General features: G+C 34.2%; 2 protein-coding genes across 2 annotated transcripts; both read left to right on the top strand.

Moving 5' to 3' along the window:
- Positions 1-154: 154 nt before the first annotated feature.
- Positions 155-5,991, top strand: LOC134260323 (C-type mannose receptor 2-like; the record flags this gene model as incomplete). Its single annotated transcript, XM_062742888.1, has 8 exons — positions 155-209; positions 376-441; positions 592-720; positions 3,138-3,281; positions 4,595-4,806; positions 5,042-5,132; positions 5,267-5,496; positions 5,909-5,991. Coding segments are annotated over 8 exons (954 nt in total), but the record flags the coding sequence as incomplete, so codon positions are not given.
- A 3,791-nt stretch (positions 5,992-9,782) lies between these two features.
- LOC134260324 (perlucin-like protein) lies at positions 9,783-18,170 on the top strand. The gene is made up of 6 exons (XM_062742889.1): positions 9,783-9,840; positions 10,499-10,552; positions 16,635-16,873; positions 17,192-17,282; positions 17,398-17,627; positions 18,000-18,170. Exons 1-6 carry the CDS (start codon positions 9,795-9,797, stop codon positions 18,024-18,026), a joined length of 687 nt encoding a protein of 228 aa, XP_062598873.1. The 5' UTR covers positions 9,783-9,794; the 3' UTR covers positions 18,027-18,170.
- The last annotated feature ends 652 nt before the right edge of the window (positions 18,171-18,822 follow it).

Below are 18,822 nucleotides of genomic sequence, written 5' to 3'. Positions count from 1 at the left end.
TACAATAATAATTTTTGATTCCAGTGTGCACCTCCTATTTTACTTTTTGATGTTTGCCATTATAATCATATGGGACGCGAGGAGTAATCATTGAGTGAGCTCAGTGCTCACAGTACCTCTTGTTTTGAAAAGAGATATTTTAACCAATTATAAATTGTTTGTTACACTTTATTTCATAGGTGCTCAGTACGACTTTGGCTTTGAGGGAGGTAAAATATCTTCTGATTTTTATATACTGAAGTGAAAGTTAAGATTAAAAGTTAATTTTCTTGCATTAGACTTTAATTTTATTTTAGAAATACAAATATTAAATAAATATTTCAAACAAGTTTAAGAAAAACATTGTTACATTAACATAATATTATTTATTTCAAGGTTTTAACGAAGGGCCATCTTCGTGTAAAAACACTCAGTTCTGGAATGGAGAAGCCTGTGTAGCACGTATGTTCTTATAAGGCAGTTAATTTGATTTATTTCTCCAGAACTATTTCAATTTTTTGTATCATTGCACGGTAAGATATTGCATTTGTGCACATAAAATATACTTTTTTATTGTATTGTTATATACTTTTATATTATGGAAATTGGTAGATCTATCATATGGAAAGGAGTGTGCCTTGGCCGCCTACAAAGGTCACGTGTGTGGAGCGACCCTGCGGTGTAAAAAGAAGTGTGTCTGTTCCCCTGGATATTTCTGGAATGGAAAAATTTGTCACAAGTGTGAATATCTTTTTTATTACATTGCAATGTCGAGTGTTCAAATTCATTTCATAGTATAGAATAAGGAAGAATTATCTTGCAAGTTAAGAATATCTTTTTTTTTTTTTTACATATAATTAATATCATTCATACAAATAGATTTATGCAACGTTTATGAAAAAAAACCCAAACCACTGATATGAAATAACGAATATATTTAGGTAATGGTATTAAATGTAGTGGTCTTATCGGTTAGTTTTTGGTAAATGAACCAGCTCTATCGGTTGTAGTTTAAGAAAGGTGTTTTATTTTATCTATTAGCTTTAGGATCGTTAGTTAATGTACTTGTTTTATCTGTTAGTTTTAAAAAATGTTGGTACATATACTGGCTATATCAGTAAATGTACCGTCTTTACCGGTTAGTTTTAGGAAACGGCGGTAAATGTACCGGCTATGTCGATAATTATACTGTCTTTATCGGTTAGTTTAAGGAAACGACAGTAAATGTACTGGCTATATCGGGATATTTAATGTCCTTATCGGTTAGTTTTTGAGACGATAGTAGATGTACTGGTTTAATTGGTTAGTTTTAGGGAACAGTGGCAAACGCACCGGTTATATCGGTAAATGTACTGTCTATATCGGTTAGTTTTAGGAAACGGCGGTATATGTACTGGCTATATCGGTAAATGTACTGTCTATACCGGTTAGTGTTTAGGAAACGGCGGTAAATGTACTGGCTATGTCGGTAAATGTACTGGTTTTATCGGTTAGTTTTAGGAGACGGTGGTAATGCACTAGCTATATCGGTAAATGTACTGTCTTTATCAGTTAGTTTTAGGAAACGATGGTAAATGTCCCGGCTATGTGGGTAAAGGTACTGCCTTTATCGGTTAGTCTTAGGAAACGGCAGTAAATGTACGGCAGTAGCGGTAAATGATTGTCTTTATCTGTTAGTTTAAGGAAACGGCGGTAAATATACTGGCTATGTCGGTAAATGTACTGTCTTTATTGGTTACTTTTAGGAAACGGTGTAAATATACCGGCTATATAGGTAAATGCATTTTCTTTAGTTTTAGGGAACAGTGGCAAACGCACCGGTTATATCGGTAAATGTACTGTCTATATCGGTTAGTTTTAGGAAACGGCGGTAAATGTACTGGATATATCGGTAAATGTACTGTCTATACCGGTTAGTTAAGGAAACGGAGGTAAATGTACTGGCTATGTCGGTAAATGTACTGGTTTTATCGGTTAGTTTTAGGAGACTGTGGTAATGCACTAGCTATATCGGTAAATGTACTGTCTTTATCTGTTAGTTTTGGGAAACGATGGTAAATATACCGGCTATGTCGGTAAAAGTACTGTCTTTATTGGTTAGTTTTAGGAGACGGCGGTAAATGTTCCGGCTATGTGGGTGAAGGTACTGTCTTTATCGGTTAGTCTTTGGAAACGGCAGTAAATGTACGGCAGTAGCGGTAAATGATTGTCTTTATCGGTTAGTTTAAGGAAACGGCGGTAAATATACTGGCTATGTCGGTAAATGATTGTCTTTATTGGTTACTTTTAGGAAACGGTGTAAATGTACCGGATATATAGGTAAATGCATTTTCTTTATCGGTTAGTTTTAAGAAACGGTTGTAAATGCACCGGCTATGCAATCGGCAATCCTCGGCTGACTCCGCCTGGCTCCATTCAAACCTCGGATGTGATAGGTGGAATAATGTGCATCAAGTCAATACATTTCTCCGCCGGAAACTGCCTTGTCACTCATATCATATTTCTCTCTGCCTAAAGTTCTTTGAAAAGGCTTCTTTATTTTTGTAATTCCTCATGTTAATTACAACTAAAAGTTAGTAGTCTTTGAAAGCAAGAACATTGTGTAGGGCGTGCAACAAAGTAACTCGGATTTCGATAGTATAACATTTGAATGAAATTCAAATAAGATCACATGACTGAATCATCAAGTTGGTAGATCACCGTTAACGTCCGAGGTAATGTGCTAGGTACGAGCCATCCGAGGATCTCTGAGTGCCGGCTTTGTCGGTAAATGTAGTTTTATCGGTTAGTTTTAGGTGACGGTGGTAAATGTACTGTCTTTATCGTTTATAGTTTTGGGAAATGGCGGTAACTGTACCGGCTATGTCGGTAAATGTACTGTCTTTATCAGTTCTAGGTGACGGCGGTAAATGTACTGTCTTTATCGGTTAGTTTTAGGAAACGGTGGTAAATATACCGGCTATGTCAGTAAATGTACTGTCTTTATCGGTTAGTTTTAGGTGATGGCAGTAAATGTACTGTCTTAATCGGTTAGTTTTAGGAAATGGCGGAAAATGTACCAGCTATATCGGTAAATGTACTGTCTTGATCGGTTAGTTTTAGGAAACGGCGGTAAATGTACTGGCTTTATCGGTAAATGTACTGTCTTTATCGGTTAGTTTTAGGAAATGGCGGTAAATGTACCGGCTATATCGGGTACAAGGGACGAGTGTGTGGTGGTAATCTCCGATGTCTGAAGGGAAAGTGTGGATGTAAATCTCCACTGATCTTCAAAGGCGGCAAATGTGTAACAAGGCCTAAACGTGAGTTTTTAAGCAGATAACTACAAAACAAGTAAAAAATATTTTACTATCCCAGCAATTTATAGCCGACTTTATGTCATAAAGTATATTAATTGCAATTTTTTTTTTCATTTTGGGAACGCACAATATATCTGATTAAATGATAAGTAAAGTTATTTTTTGCTCATATCGGTGTGTCATGTTAATATAATAGAATGAAGAATATGCAAAAATTACTTCAATTAATACGTTTTATTGCTTTTGAAAAACAATGTTTCTCTTTAAAATAATGAACTCTTTAGGTAAACATTTTAGGCAAACTAGTCCATTTAGGATATGGATCAAAGATCTTGGGCTTCTATATTTGATATCAACAATTTGTGTTTTCATTAAATTTATTATGGATCAATATTCCTTATCCTCACTTTCTATATTTCATGTTTCAAGCAATGTCACTGAAACCACAACTAACACCCCCATTGTAAACTATATAATGTATTTTTAGCTCACCTGAGCTGAAAGCTTAAGTGGGCTTTTCTGATCACCCGTTGTCCGTCGTCCGTCTGTCCGCCCGTCCGCCTGTAAACTTTTCACATTTTCAAATTCTTCACAAGAACTACTGGGCCAATTTAAACCAAACTTAGTACAAAGCAACATTGGGGGAAGGGAAGCTTAAATTCTTAAAATGAAGGGCCCTAAAAGGGGAGATAATCAAGACAAAAATAGGGTGGGGTCATTAAAAAAATCTTCTTAAGAACCACTGAGCCAGAAAAGCTTAAAGTTATGTGGAAGCATCCTGGGGTAGTCTAGATTCTAATTGTTAAAAACATGACCCCCAGGGGTAGCGCGGGGTCACGATAGGGAATCCAAGTTTAACATTGAAATATGTACGATAAATCTTTTAGAAATCTTCTCAAGAAACCACTGGGTCAGAAAAGCTAAATGTTATGTGGAAGCATCCTAGGGTATTGTAGATTCTAAAGTGTTTAATGACCCCCGGGGGTAGGGCAGGGCCACAATAGGGAATCCAAGTTTATTAGCGATATCTTCTTCTGTTGCCAATCCTTGTTGTATTACTCAATAAGATATGTTTAAGTAAAGTAACACTGAAATATATAGGAGAAATCTTCTAAAGAATCACTTGGCCAGAAAAGCTGAAACTTATGTGGAAGGATTCTGGGGTAGTGTAAATTTTACATTCTCCAAATTATGAACCCAGGGGGTTGGACGGGGTCACGATGGTATTACAAAGGGGAAATCCGGTAGAGAATAACATGGCCAAAGTTACTAAGGAGAGCGTTGTGGCCCATGGGCCTCTTGTTATCTTTGTGCAGTTCCTCCATCATATGAAGCTGGGGGATTTGGGGGTGGCAGCGCCTATGGCGGCGGGGGACATCATGCTGGGTATGGTGCTCCTCCAAAATACAGCAGTTTTGGTTACGCGGCAGCCAAGGTGCGCGCTGGAGGATGTCCTTATGGTTGGAGTCCGTATCATGGAAGCTGTTATTACTTCAGTCGAGACAAGCTGTCGTGGTGGCAAGCTGAGGTAGTATTTTGGATAGGTTCAGAGATTACATGACTTTTAGCATAATAGAAACAATGCTGTGTGAACCTTGCTCATTCAAGTACGTGTACAACTAACAGTATGGTAAAATGTAATACACAAACAATTAATATCTATCCGTGACCTACATTATTCCTAGGTCAATATAGAACATCATAATTTTATTTATTGTTTTATATTTATTGGCAATGTACAGAAACATTCTTTCTTTTCTAAGATGAAATGTGCTAGCCAAGGAGGGTATCTCGTTATCGTGGATGCAGCTCATGAAAACTCCTTCATTCGTCGTTATTTGGCTGAATACAGAGGTATGTCCGAATTCTGAAAACCTCTATGTTTCTCTACTTTTGAGAAGAAGCTACAAGATACATGTATATATATGAACAACCAACTTATGTTGGTTGATAATCTTTCATTCAAAACATCAAATTCTATTTCACAGTAACCGGTGGAGCTTGGTTTGGTCTGAACGATTGTCTGTTCCCAAACAAACACCGATGGATCTGGGGATTTAGCAAGAAGAGGTGTCATAAGTTTGACTGGTATGGACAGGAACCAGTTTATCATGCCAAAGGAGACTGGAATTGTGGTGCATTCTGGGAAAGTTATCAGTATCACTGGCATGTTGATAGCTGTGCTCAGAGGAACTACTATGTCTGCGAAATGAAACTGGTATGACTTATGAATTTAATAATTCTTATAGCTTTACTTGACAATTAAAGATTATTCTGTATTGAAATGTACGTGCATGTACAATAAGATATTAATTTTAAGAAAGCCAGTGCATAAGTCTGCTAGTTATTTTGATATTTCAGTATTGCATTCAGATTTGTGTGTGTGTGTGTTTGATGATGTCATTTTGTAAATTTTGAATTTTACCGGGTGGGGATAAACGCAGAATTTAGAATGTGACAACCTTTTTCTAAATTTTGTTTTTACTCTCACCCAGTAAATACAATTTTAGAACATGACAATTGATTAAAAAAGACAAAAATCTCAACGAACCGAAAGAAACCCCGAAACTACCAAAAAATGGAGAAAAAACTTTCTTATATATGTATTTCTTCTTTTTTATTTCTTTTAGGGAAAACCATGCAGATGCCAGTACTAAATACCTCAAAAGACGTAAAATCAATGGGTAGTCATAAAATTGCCATTCAGTAAAATTCATGTATTTCTAAAAATTAGATATCTCAACTTTATAGTTTCAATTAAGAATAAATTGATTGGATTGTATTTTTTCTTTTATTATTTGATTGTATATTGTTTACGTCCATTTCAAATATTTTTGACCCAAATGAAAATTACAAAAAAGAATTGAAGCAGGGACTATCGATTATGAAACGAACGCACTACTACTAGGCTACAATAGCCTGGTGAATAGAAAAAAATCATTCGTATGACAACTCTTCACTCCTAGCGAACTTCAAATAAGAGTCAATACATAGTCAGTATGCAAGATTGGGATTCATACTCTGATATTTTACTGAATATTCACTAGAAAACATCATCTGAAAACTAAACTGCATGAAAAATGAGATCATGGTATCCTAAAAAATTTCCTCAGTCAACTGCATGTGGTATTTCTTACTCATAAGCAAACTTTATACCAAAACAGAATATATACTGAAAAATATTTTGATGTCTAAACGATTTCAACGATGTCGTTGAGGTCAGCATTATGCAAACGCTATGGTCTTCTTTTTTAAACATTCTAAGGAACTTTTGGATAATTTGTGATCAAATTATTTGACAATAGCTTTAAAACTTGACTTTTCAACTTTATATACACTATTCCCCACGATAAATTAAGGTCCAGGCTTTTTGATATCATTGACAGCTGTGTTATCAATAAAAATGGAACTCGTAAATGTATACTTACCATGTCACTGGTCATTTGCAAAAATATTTTGTTAAAGAACATTCTGATAGTACACATATGTACTCTGAAGTTAACATTAAAAGATGTTTAAGTTTCTGATTAACAAAATATATGGTGTTTTGGGAGATCAGGTCTTCCAACAATCTATTGCAAATCCAAAGGGTACCAATTGCGCTCCGTTGTTAGCAGACCTATTTATGTATTTATACGAGGGTTGATCCAAAAGTAATGTCACAACTTCGATAAAATTTCTCCTAGTCGACGTAAATTAACAAAATTTTACATGATGGAAGCTATATTTATTTTAAATCAGTCCTGAAAAATTCAAATCAAAATGATTTATACTTTTCAAAATATCGAATTTAACACAAAGTGCGATTATGGTAGTCGCCGCGCCTAAATAACGTCATAAAACGGATATGCGCCGTCACACACTTTTAAAAACGCCCTCCCATCGTTTTATTTAAAAAAAATGTTCGATATTCACAAAACATTCACATATTTTATTTTCTTTAAGAACAATTGGCACCAATTATACACTTTATCTATAATTCAATCCTTCATCAAAATTCTTTGAACAATACCATAAGACAAACTTAAAAGTGTCTCATATCACTCAAAGTGCCACTAATCTCTTTTACGACAACGTCGACGCTATTGAACATTTCCACCCGACCTCCTATCTTTCGGTATTTCTGTCCCCATATGATCATTTATTTACCTATTACCCGCCCAAAATCTCTTAAACCATCTATGAACAAGTCTCTCGTTGACATTCTTTCCTCTGCGAGTTTGATTTACCATCATAACTGTTTCTACTTGTGATTTCCTGATTTTGAAGGAAAAATACATTACAACTCGTCTCGGTGTTTTATTCCATTTTGACATTTCCTTTCTGCAATACATCAGATATAAACAATACTGTTTATGATGAAAAAAAAAACCAATGCTGCCATTTAATTTTTAACTAAAGATTAGAGAATGTCGTAAATTTTGTCTTGGAATAAAATAAATATTGGACGATAAGACGATTTTTTAGATACTTTTTTGAAATGTGTTTGTCTTTTTTCATTCTAACAATATCAACTTTAAAACGTGACGTTTTAGAGGTGACGCGGCGACACCCCCTATATTTAATGTTTTAAACATCTATAAAATGAATTCAATTGAACATTATTAAATGAAATTTTCAATTTTGATTAGATTTATGTTTATGCATCTTTTGGTGCATTATATTTGATAATATGACGCAAAATATTAAAGATATAGACACAGTGACATTACTTTTGGATCAACCCTCGTATGAAGCAGAATTTGTCCAAAATCTTATGTGTGAAAAGAAGAAAACACTTGCTGTGGCCTTCAACTCGACATTTAGATTGATTGACGACGTATTGTCAATTAACAATGGTAATTTCCATTCTTATGTAGATACGATATATCCCGGTGAGCTTGAGATAAAAGATACCACAGCGTCTGACACATATGTTTCATATTTGGATATTTTACTTGAAAAAGACTTTAATGTTAATCTAACAACCAAATTCTATGCTAAACGTGATAACTTTAACTTTTCTATCGTCAACTTCCCATACTCCTTCATCATCTGTACGCAGAGTTTATATATCTCTTTTGATTCGATACGCAAGAGCATGCTCTACGTATAAACAATTTCTAAGACGAGGTAAATTATTGACAAATACGTTGATGAAACAAGAGGATGAGCAGTCTCGTTTAAAGTCATCATTTCGTAAGTTCTATGGCCGTTACAATGACCGTGTCAGCAAATACAGTTTATCATTGAGTCAAATGCTGACTGATGTTTTTCATACTATTGTTAGTCCATTATTTATACACTGAATTGACGACGGATTTTTCCATTGTTTCCCGATCATTACAAGGAGCACACGGCGGATGTGACCGGTCGGCAGGCAATGCTCACTCCTCCATGGCAACTGATCCCACCGCTGATGTTCTGGAGGTCCGTGTTTGTTCTGCTCCAGTTCTGTATTGTTTTATGGGACTTTTGATCTTGAATACCGTTCGTTATCTCCATAAGTTTTATTAGTTTTTATTTCGCAAACACACTGTTTCATCGTGTCACATCAATGATTATGTTTTTATATTAAGTTTTACCTTTGAAATCCTTCATTCAGTACACTGTGTGTATATGTGACTAGTTTTCAAGGGATGCTTACCCATTCTCGGTACCTGTCCCTTCTCTCGTTTGTTATAGTGTTTCATGATTAAGCACTGCTCACGATGTTTACTTTCTAACTGGATCGATGGGCGGAACACTGACTAGATACTCATATTTTTAAAGTTATGAAAAATTACTTAAACCAAATAGAATTGGAATTTGTATTTTTTAAAAGAATGTTAATGGATCGAAAAAAATTTTGCAATGAAACATTAGGCATGATAAATTAAAAGAGGTATTGCAAATGTAGTGTTGCATAAAAATAATGTATTAAACATATACAAAATTCAGTTTAATTTAAGCAATAAACGGAAGAAACACATTTTATTATAAATCAATTTTTGTTTCTTTCTTTAAAATTGATATTAATATACATGCTTTTAAATAAATTAATTTATACGGGGATTGGGAGATGACAAATTCCGCCATTTAGGAATGGTGGTATTTGAGTTTGAGTTTGTCGATTGCATACAATAACATGTCTTGCAGAATCCACAAAGTCGTTTAAAATAATATAAATATTTTAATGGATGAACAAATCAGCATTCAGATGATCTAATTAATGAATAAAAAACAAGGGACAGATAATATTAAAATATTGTAAAATCGCAGAGGATCTGCAGAAATTACTCTATACATTATTGAAAGTTATCTCTTGGAACTTAACTGGTGTGCTGCATATTTTTATATCATTAACCTGCAATGAATATCTCCTTATATATGCTTATTATCATAAAATTGAAAAGATAATCTCAAAGTTGAAAAATAGAAATTTAATTATCTACACCATCTGTAGCATTATTATAAAGCAATGATTAATTCAGAAAGGGGGCGAAGTAGTATAAAAGTAAAAGTTGGGTCGATTATTTTAAAAGGCAAGAGTACAACATGATTTGTCTTCCAGTTTTGTATCTGGTATCGATAGCCAAAATAGGTAAGGTATTTTTGAGTTTTATAAAGTCCTCAAATATAAATTTTTATTTGATTAGACATGTATAATTAAATATAGAAAAATAAAATTGCAGAAATCAAGTTTGTAAAATCTCAAGTTTGTTGGTACACTTTTATAATTTTATATCCTATTGAATTCTATTTGGACGTTCCTCTTAAGCTTATTATCTGAATATCATGTTGTTAAATTTGAATTTACCAAGGAGATATAAATGCAAATTTTTTGTAAATTTTGTATTAACCCCCACCTAGTAAATTCAAAATTTACAACATGATATAAATACACTTAATATTCATGACTGTTGTTATACTTTATGTTTCGTTCTTGAAAAAATTATTAATTTCGACAAAGAAATATTCAAGTCTGGAAAAACAAATGAAATTCGGAAAATATTCAATTTTACTGAACACTTCCTTTATCTATCTTGGACAGGAAAAATATTCCTTTTATGTTTCGCATCTATAAGTTTACTACTTATTTAATGGGTAATAACATAGAAGCTATTTACATATATTTAAAACATATCAAAATATATCTCCCCGAATCATCGATGATGGGGGGGTATAAAAACTGAAAAATGTTTGTCATATTCAAAATTGCACTTTATATTTTATCAAACCCTACTCCTTTGACCTTTCAGCGGATGCGACTGCTGGAGCGGACTATTCCGGGGGAGTCTTAGGAACCGGATTACGTATGTATTTGAAATGACATTTGATTTTGAATGGCAGAGTATTTATTTATATTTCCCCTTATCATTATTTTGAAGGATAATATTAAAAGTAAAACATTTCAAATGCCCTTGTTTAGAGGTATGAGGGCTGTTCAATAAATTATGTCCTCGGTGCTCTATTTTAATTCAAACACATGTCTGTAACAATTTTATCTAATTCCTGATTGTCATTAGAACACATTATTGAGTATGACCCTTCGTATATTGGAATGTGGCAGATTCTATTATGTCCTGGACTTGTTTCTTCTTTCTGAGAGGTGTTTTTCAAGTTTGGAAAATGAAACAAGTCAAAGGGTGAAAGATCTGGGGAATATTATTTGTGAAACAAATATTAACCTTCTCTTTATTCCAAAAACTTCTTTACTCTTCAGGGCATGTAAGTTTGGACGCAGTCATGAAGAAATTAAATGTAGTGGATTCTTGATTCTGGTTCCTTTTTCTCAAAAACCTTCCGATTTTTTGGCAAAAAATTGCTTTCTATACTCCTCCAGAATTGAACTGCCTCCCCAAATAAGAATTTGAACAACAACAAGACCACTAATATTTAAGAAAATGGCATATAAAACTGTCATAGTGCTCTTGCAATTTTTTGCTCTTCTCAGATCTTTGCTGTTTTTATCATATACATCTTATTGAAATTTGTTTTTAAGGTTTAAACCGATGAATTCAAGTTTCCTATCTGTTTGAAAATCAGACAATCGTGGATAACTGAAATTTCTGAATTTTAAGAAAAATATATTGTTCAGATATTCTTACACGCTATCGCTTTCACTCATTTTTCAAAACATAGGGTGATCATTTAGTAGTAAGCTTTTTTATTGTCAGATGTTTCTTAAAAACAGTGTGAAGTGCCCCCAAAATGATGCCTATCAAATTTGCTATGTGTCTTAAAGTCAATCAAATATCATCAGTGATAATTTGCTGAATTTTGGCAAACAGTACATTGGTTGCTGTAAATTCTTGACGCCAAGGACTGTACCCATTTTTGATGCCCATTATATCATTTTTGTTCATTGAAATCCACCTGCTCATGTGTCTATGATGAAATAAATGGAGATAGCGAACAGTATTCAAGCTCAGAAGTCCATTAAACAATACAAAATAGGAGCAGAATAAACACCGACCTCTGAAACATCATAGGTGTGATCAGGTGCCATGGAGGAGGATTTGCTGTCGATGACCACACTCGCAAAGTGATCCTTAATTAGATCATGATCGGGAAATAACGGAAAATCCGTCAACATCTCAATTTGTAAATAACGGAATAACAATTAGTATGAAAAACGTCAGTCAGCATTTGACTCAATGGTAAATTGTATTTGCTGACGAAGTCAGTACGATGGCGTATCGAATCGACGGAGATATATATACTCCGCGTGGAGGTGATGAAGGTATATTGCTGCATAAGTGAAGGGAGTTGACGATTGACCTTCATCATCGATACGTAAGAGCATGCTCTACGTAAGTAAAATTTCTAAAACGAGGTAAATTATCGACAAAAAAGTTGATGAAACAAGTATATCAGCAGTCTCGTTTAAAGTCACCATTTCGTAAGTTCTTTGGTCGATACAATAACCTTGTCAGCAAATTACTTTACCATTGAGTCAAATGCTGACGGACGTTTTTCATACTAATTGTTAGTCAATTATTTATACACTGAATTGTCGACAGATTTTCCGTTATTTTGCATTCATAAGAAAACAAACAAATATGATATTGTTACATGCATAGTGTTACAATGTACTTTTTCTAAATCGTATATAACTTTTTTTTCAATTAAGGAGAAATCATACAATAAAATATATTAACTAATATATAAGTCATTTTCACGTTCCCCAAAGGCAGTTTTTATGAAGTATCATTCCGTAAAGCACAGATCCATGTCTCAAGACGTGTCTTAAATGTCTTCATTCCGTCTAAAACAGACCATAAAACACAATACAAGACATTTTAGATTCCCAGTGGACAATTTAGAGAAATGAGTTTTTAGCTTAAAAAATGAAAGGTTGAAAATGTAACAAACAGAAAAAAAAACATTGCTTTGTGTTTGAAATGGAATTTAGTTTACTCGTGAGACAGGATTTTTATTTCCCTCAAATGTACAATAAAAAAGGAAAGAAAGAAATATTAAACAAAACGTGACCATTTTCATGTACCTTTTATCGAAATATATCGGCATGTCATATTAATCCATTATACTGTATATATCTTATGAAAATTGGTAAATTACAAAATTGAAAATACGAAAAGGAAAGGCTACAAAAACAGATGATGAAAATGCTATAAAACTTTATAAGTCTCACTTACTGTTTGGATATTATGATAGAGAAGGACACGGATGCAAACTAAGAATATAGTTTTATCATAAACATGAAGGCTTCAATCTTTCTACGTGATCGGGAGGCCCGGGTTCGATTCTCGTTCGCGGCGCCGCGTCGTACCTAAGACGTAAACAAAGGAAGTGACTGTTCCTTCGCCAAGCGCTCGGCACTAGAAGTGAAAGTCACGGGTATTTCGGATATGACCTTAAAAACGTAGGTCCCGTGTCACGGTAGGCGCTGGCACGATAAAGAACCCTCACTTCTCAATGGCCCTGAGTGCCGAGTATAAGGTCTAAATTTGAAGCCCTTCACCGGTGTAACGTTGAATATTGACCCGAGTTGAAAATTGACCCGGGGGTCATTTTTCAACGTTGAATATTTAACCGGGGTCATTTTTCAACGTTGAATATTGAGACCAAAAGTCGTTGAATTTATACCCTGGGTCATTTTTCAACAGCTTGATATTTTTTTTCTTACACCTGATGACGTCAACAAGATGAAAATTGACCCTGTTGAATATTGACCCCACCTCAAAGTTTGAACATTTTTTTAGCTGGGAAGTTGTTTTACGGGATTTATCAGTATCACTTCATTTACATTTCGGTTTCAATTTTTTTCCTTTTTCAAGAATAATAGAAATAAACAAACAGTATCACCCCGTGTATACATGTACATTTTGAACAGTGCACGGTTTTAGTTATATTCAAGCATGACAACTTTATTTTTGACAATACTTTCCAAAATCAATGGCATCCATAAATAACTACAAAACAACGGATAGGGCATAAAACAAAAATCTTTAAAAATCTGCAATCTAGAAAGTAGCCCTATATATATTGATCAGGTGGGTGGAACATCCCATCTAGTCAAATTCAGTATAAAGATAACAAAATTTATAGCCTAAAAATTAGAATGAAACACATCGACCAAAATGATTCCAATGATTTGTGAAAAGAGCAATATAGCGACCATAGCATGTAAGTAATGCTGACTTTAAATAAATTGTTGAAATCCATGTAACAATTACCTTATTTGTCGGTAATCTGTCTCGGCTTGATCGCTTTCGGACCATAACCTTGAGAATGAGATTATTCTTATTCTAAAACATTCTTATTCTATAGAATGTGATTCCTATTTGATTACTTGTTATTTCTATTCCATTATTTGTAATTTGTATTCGATAAATTGCTATTCCAATTATAGGAAATGTGAAAATATGATTCATATATCATAAAATTTACATATTTTTTTTCTCGAAAACACGCATTTCCTATTCGATGTCATTAATATTTAAAACAATCGATTGCTAGTCGCTAATTTTGTCATTCCTATTCGAAATTTTTTTTTTATTCGATAATTATTTGGTTTATATGCATTAAAGTTGTTGTTCGAAAACATACTAGCATCTATTTCTATTCGAAAAAATACGATTTCTATTCGATAAACTTCTCATCTTATTACATAATTTTATCTCTATGATCTCCTATGCGATGTTTTTTTTCTTTTTCAATAATTGCCATGATTGCATTCTAGGAAATATAACAAATTATTGGTTGTAAACTCAATTAAATAGGAATGTAAAGCTTCACATTATTATCGAATATGAATCATATTATCACATAGATTGACAAAACAAAATTTGAAAATTTTGGGAATAAGGCACAAGTTTTCTCTCTTCAAGACTTAGAGACTAGGGATCAGCATAAATTAAGCTGTTGCTGTTTAATATTAAATAAATGTGTTTCGTTTTATACATTGGTGGAGTAATTATAGAGGATTTAGTTATTCAGAATGCTAATTTAATTATTTGATTATGTCTCGTATCAATTCTTGACAAAGATATCCAATATGTTTTAATATAAAGTACATGTAGATCCTAATTAAAGACTTCAAGGCATTGTTACGTCTCATCAATTACGGAAAATTAAAAAGATATTAATACAAGTTGTAGTAATTTTTTTTTTCAGAAACATCAAGTCATATTCTATATTATCTTTAATTGAGAAATCAATACTATTTCTGTTTTTACAAAAAACATCTCCATTTTAACACTTGTTCTATGAGAAAACCAGGCGGGGGGGGGGGGGGGGGATCAATGTCACTCACTTTAATGAAATTTTCTAAAAGGACTCCTGCAATATAGCATATGATCACAGGAAAAAAAAACATGAAGTCAATATGCATTTCATGTCAGATTCAATAAATAGTAACTCAAGTCTTTATGCTGTTAAATACTTAATCATGTGATCAAGTCAGAGAGCTTAGAATAAAAGGTGATATCACCTTTTCGAGCTAAATAGGTGCTATCACCTATTTGAATAAGTGGTATCACCTATTCGAAAAGGTGATATTACCTATTTGATTTTCTTACAACAGTCATTAATGAATGATCCCTATAATATATAGATTACAACTGGAACCAAGAAAATTCGGACTACCAAGTTTTCATGCGTTTTCTACGATTTCCTTGTTGTTTACATGATATAAGTGAAATAAATTAATTTGTAAGCAAAAAAAACCTACAGCTGTCCGACGGGAAAAGGTGATATCACCCAATCGAATAGGCGATATCACTAATTCGAATAAGTGATATCACTTTTTGAATTGGTGATATCACAAATTCAAATCAAATAGGTGATATCATCTATTGGAACAGGTAAATCACTTATTCAAATAGGGGATATTACTTTTTCCAGTAAATACCAAAACGGGGCCTCATACCTATGAATTAAGTCACAGTAGTGAAAACTCAATCATAAGTATGTGTTTTTATGCTGTTGAATTTTGAACCGGTTTCATGATCAAAATTCTACAACCCGGCTCAGTTTTCAACGGATTAGGGTCTAAATTCAACACCTTTGGTCTCAGTAATCAACGTTGAAAATTGACCCCAGGGTCAATTTTCAACCCGGGTCAAAATACAACGTTACACCGGCATACGGTGACGTCTCCATATGAGTGAAAAATTCTCAAGAGGGAAGTTAAACAATACACAATCAATCAATCTTTCTATCGTCAACATCTCTCGCTTAGCAATCTACCATTATCGCCTGCGTATTTATACTAGTATCTCAGGCTATCCGAGCATGTTCTTCGTGCGAACAATATCTATAAAGAGACAGATTACTGATAAGTTTTAGAATCAATTGATGCTACAAGTGTTTTTGCAATTATGTTTCATCACCTTTCGCAAATTCTATGGTCGTTTTGTGCAATGCTAACAAACACGGTCTTCCTTATGTCGAATATTGACGAAAGTCTTACATACCAATTGTAAGACTTATCTTCAAACAGAATTGGCTACTGGTTTCTCCGTTTACCCTAATATGATAAAAGTAAATACGGGCTTATTACTCCTCGATTGCACCTGGTCCCATTTCTGATGATTTTAAACGTTTATACAGTTGTACTGTTTCGGTTCGTTTTTAAGCATGGTTACCGATCGATCGTTCTTTTTACAATAAATATATAGAGGTCGAACAGTTTTCAAGCTAAAGTCCATTCAAAGAATACCAACCGCGGGTAAAGCTAATTCGAACCTCCAAAACATGAGAGGTGGAATTAGTTACCATGTAGGAGTGAGCATTCCCTTCCGACCGGTCACTCTCGCCATGTATTTTATGTCATGATCGGGAAAGAACGAAAAGAAAATCTATAGAAAATTCAGTGTGTATATAATGGCCTTACAATTAATAAGAAAAAACATTTTATTCATTCCATAGATTCCTTATTAACTGGTCCTGACATTTCCGACCAACAGCATCAAAGTCCTGAAACACCTACTGGCCCCGGGTATGCCTCAGCGGCATCAATGGGTGTGTCTCCAAAAAAGAGGGAGTACGAGATGTTTGGACATGCTGACCCCCACCGAGGTCCTGACGCGTGCCCATACGGATGGTTTAGCTACGAAAATAGTTGCTATATGTTAAGTAGTGACGAAAAACCCTGGGTAAACGCAGCGGTAAGTTAAATTAAAGATATTCTTTTTTATCAAGGTATTTTTCTCTTTTATTATAATTAGGGTGAATTCACCATGCATCGGATACCCTTGTACTTCAGCAAGTTCTAGCGATATCGCTACCGACGGAAAATTATCAAAATGGAGCTTAACATTTAGTTTGTGATTAAAATATCAATTTGGGACACAATAATATGCCCTTTATTGGGAAAATCTCCTCTTGAATTCACTCTATCTCACTCGTCATTTTCTCCATTTTATTCATCACACTTGATTCAAGGATTTAAACATTTCGAAAATTGATAAACTGTTCTGTTCCAGATACAATGTGCAAGTATGAAAGCCCATTTAGCTTGTATAGAAAGTGCTGATGAGAATTCATTCCTTCGGGAACTACTGATAGCCATGGGAGGTAATCTTTCTTATATCTTTATTTCTATCCATCGTTTTGGGGGTAACGTATTATTTATTAGTTTCTTGGGTTGTTTTGTTTGCCTTTTTAATTTCAATTTTAAATTGAATTTCAGTCGACAGAGGGGCGTGGCATGGTCTGAACGAACTGCTTCACCCTGGTCAGGAGACGTACGGGTGGGGATTGACCCAGCAGGCATGTACTAAGTACGATTGGTACGGGGGTGAGCCCGTGAGTCCGGCAACAGGGGAGTACCTGTGTGGCATGTTCTTCCAAGCGTATCACTATCACTGGCATCTAGGGAACTGCAACCAACCCAACAGATATATATGTGAAATGAAAAAGGTAGCTCCGCGATGTGAACGGTTGTATGTATAATAAAAAAAAACTAAATCAAATTTAAAGTACGCCGACAAAAAGGCAAAGAATTCAACTGGCTTTGCTAGCACAAGGTAGTGTTGTTTTAATATAGCAGATATAAAATTCATTTTTAAAGATGTCAGTTATCTTTTGTGATCAGCTTTTCCGACTGAATTCGTTTTAAACGCTTCATAAATAGTTGGTATGTTTAGCACGACACCTCCTAGAAAATCTCGAACCGAAATATAGATCAGATCAGATTCATTATCCATACATGATTATTACCTCTGCCTTCTAATAAACTTTCTTTTCAAACTAATAATCGATTTAGATTTAAGTTTCTTTGTATCTTTACAGGGAAAGCCTTGTGAATGTCAGCTGTAGACGAAAAAGACTCTGTAAAACTGGAATACCGGACTCAACATTATTCAAATAAGTGGCTGGCAACATTTGTATGCATTACTGGGGATCATGTCGCAATCTTTATCTGTTTTAGCTTGCTGAACACATTAAATATGGCATTCAAAAGCATTCATTTGTTATTTATGGCACCTGATCCCACCTCTAAAGATTTTAGAGGTCTGTGTTTGCTCTGTTCAACTTTGTATGTGCAATAGACTTTAGAGATCGATTACTGTTCGTTTTCACCATATTTCAAGTGTGCTTTGAACTTACATTGCTGCTCAATTACGGCAAATGTTCCTTGTTTCTTTTTAGTAGGTTTAAAGCAAATAAATGAAGTCCCGTTATCATTCCTCAATTCTTTTTTTTTAGTACATAAAAGTTTTAATTCTATTTGTACTTGATGAAAAACATATGGAGATAACAAACAGTATTTAAGATCAAAAGTCCATAAAACAATACAAATAGGAGCAGAACAAATGCGGACCTCCAAAACATCAGAGGTGGGATCAGGTGCCATGGAGAAGTGTGCATCCCCTGCCGACCGGTCACACCCGCCGTGTGCTCCTTGTCATGATCGGGAAATAACGGAAAACTCCGTCTCAATTCAATGTATAAATAATGGACTAACAATTAGTATGAAAAACGTCAGTCAGCATTTGACTCAGTGAAAATTGTATTTGCTGACAAGGTCAATGTATCGACCATATACATGTACTTACGAAATGATGACTTTAAACGAGACTTGCTGATACATGTATTCTTGTTTCATCAACTT

The sequence above is a fragment of the Saccostrea cucullata genome, unplaced genomic scaffold (genome assembly GCF_032062105.1).
Source record: "Saccostrea cucullata isolate Sc308-1 unplaced genomic scaffold, CSIRO_AGI_Scuc_v1 ctg1195, whole genome shotgun sequence".
Lineage (NCBI taxonomy): Eukaryota > Metazoa > Mollusca > Bivalvia > Ostreida > Ostreidae > Saccostrea > Saccostrea cuccullata.
This window is presented reverse-complemented; position numbering and strand designations above follow the sequence as displayed.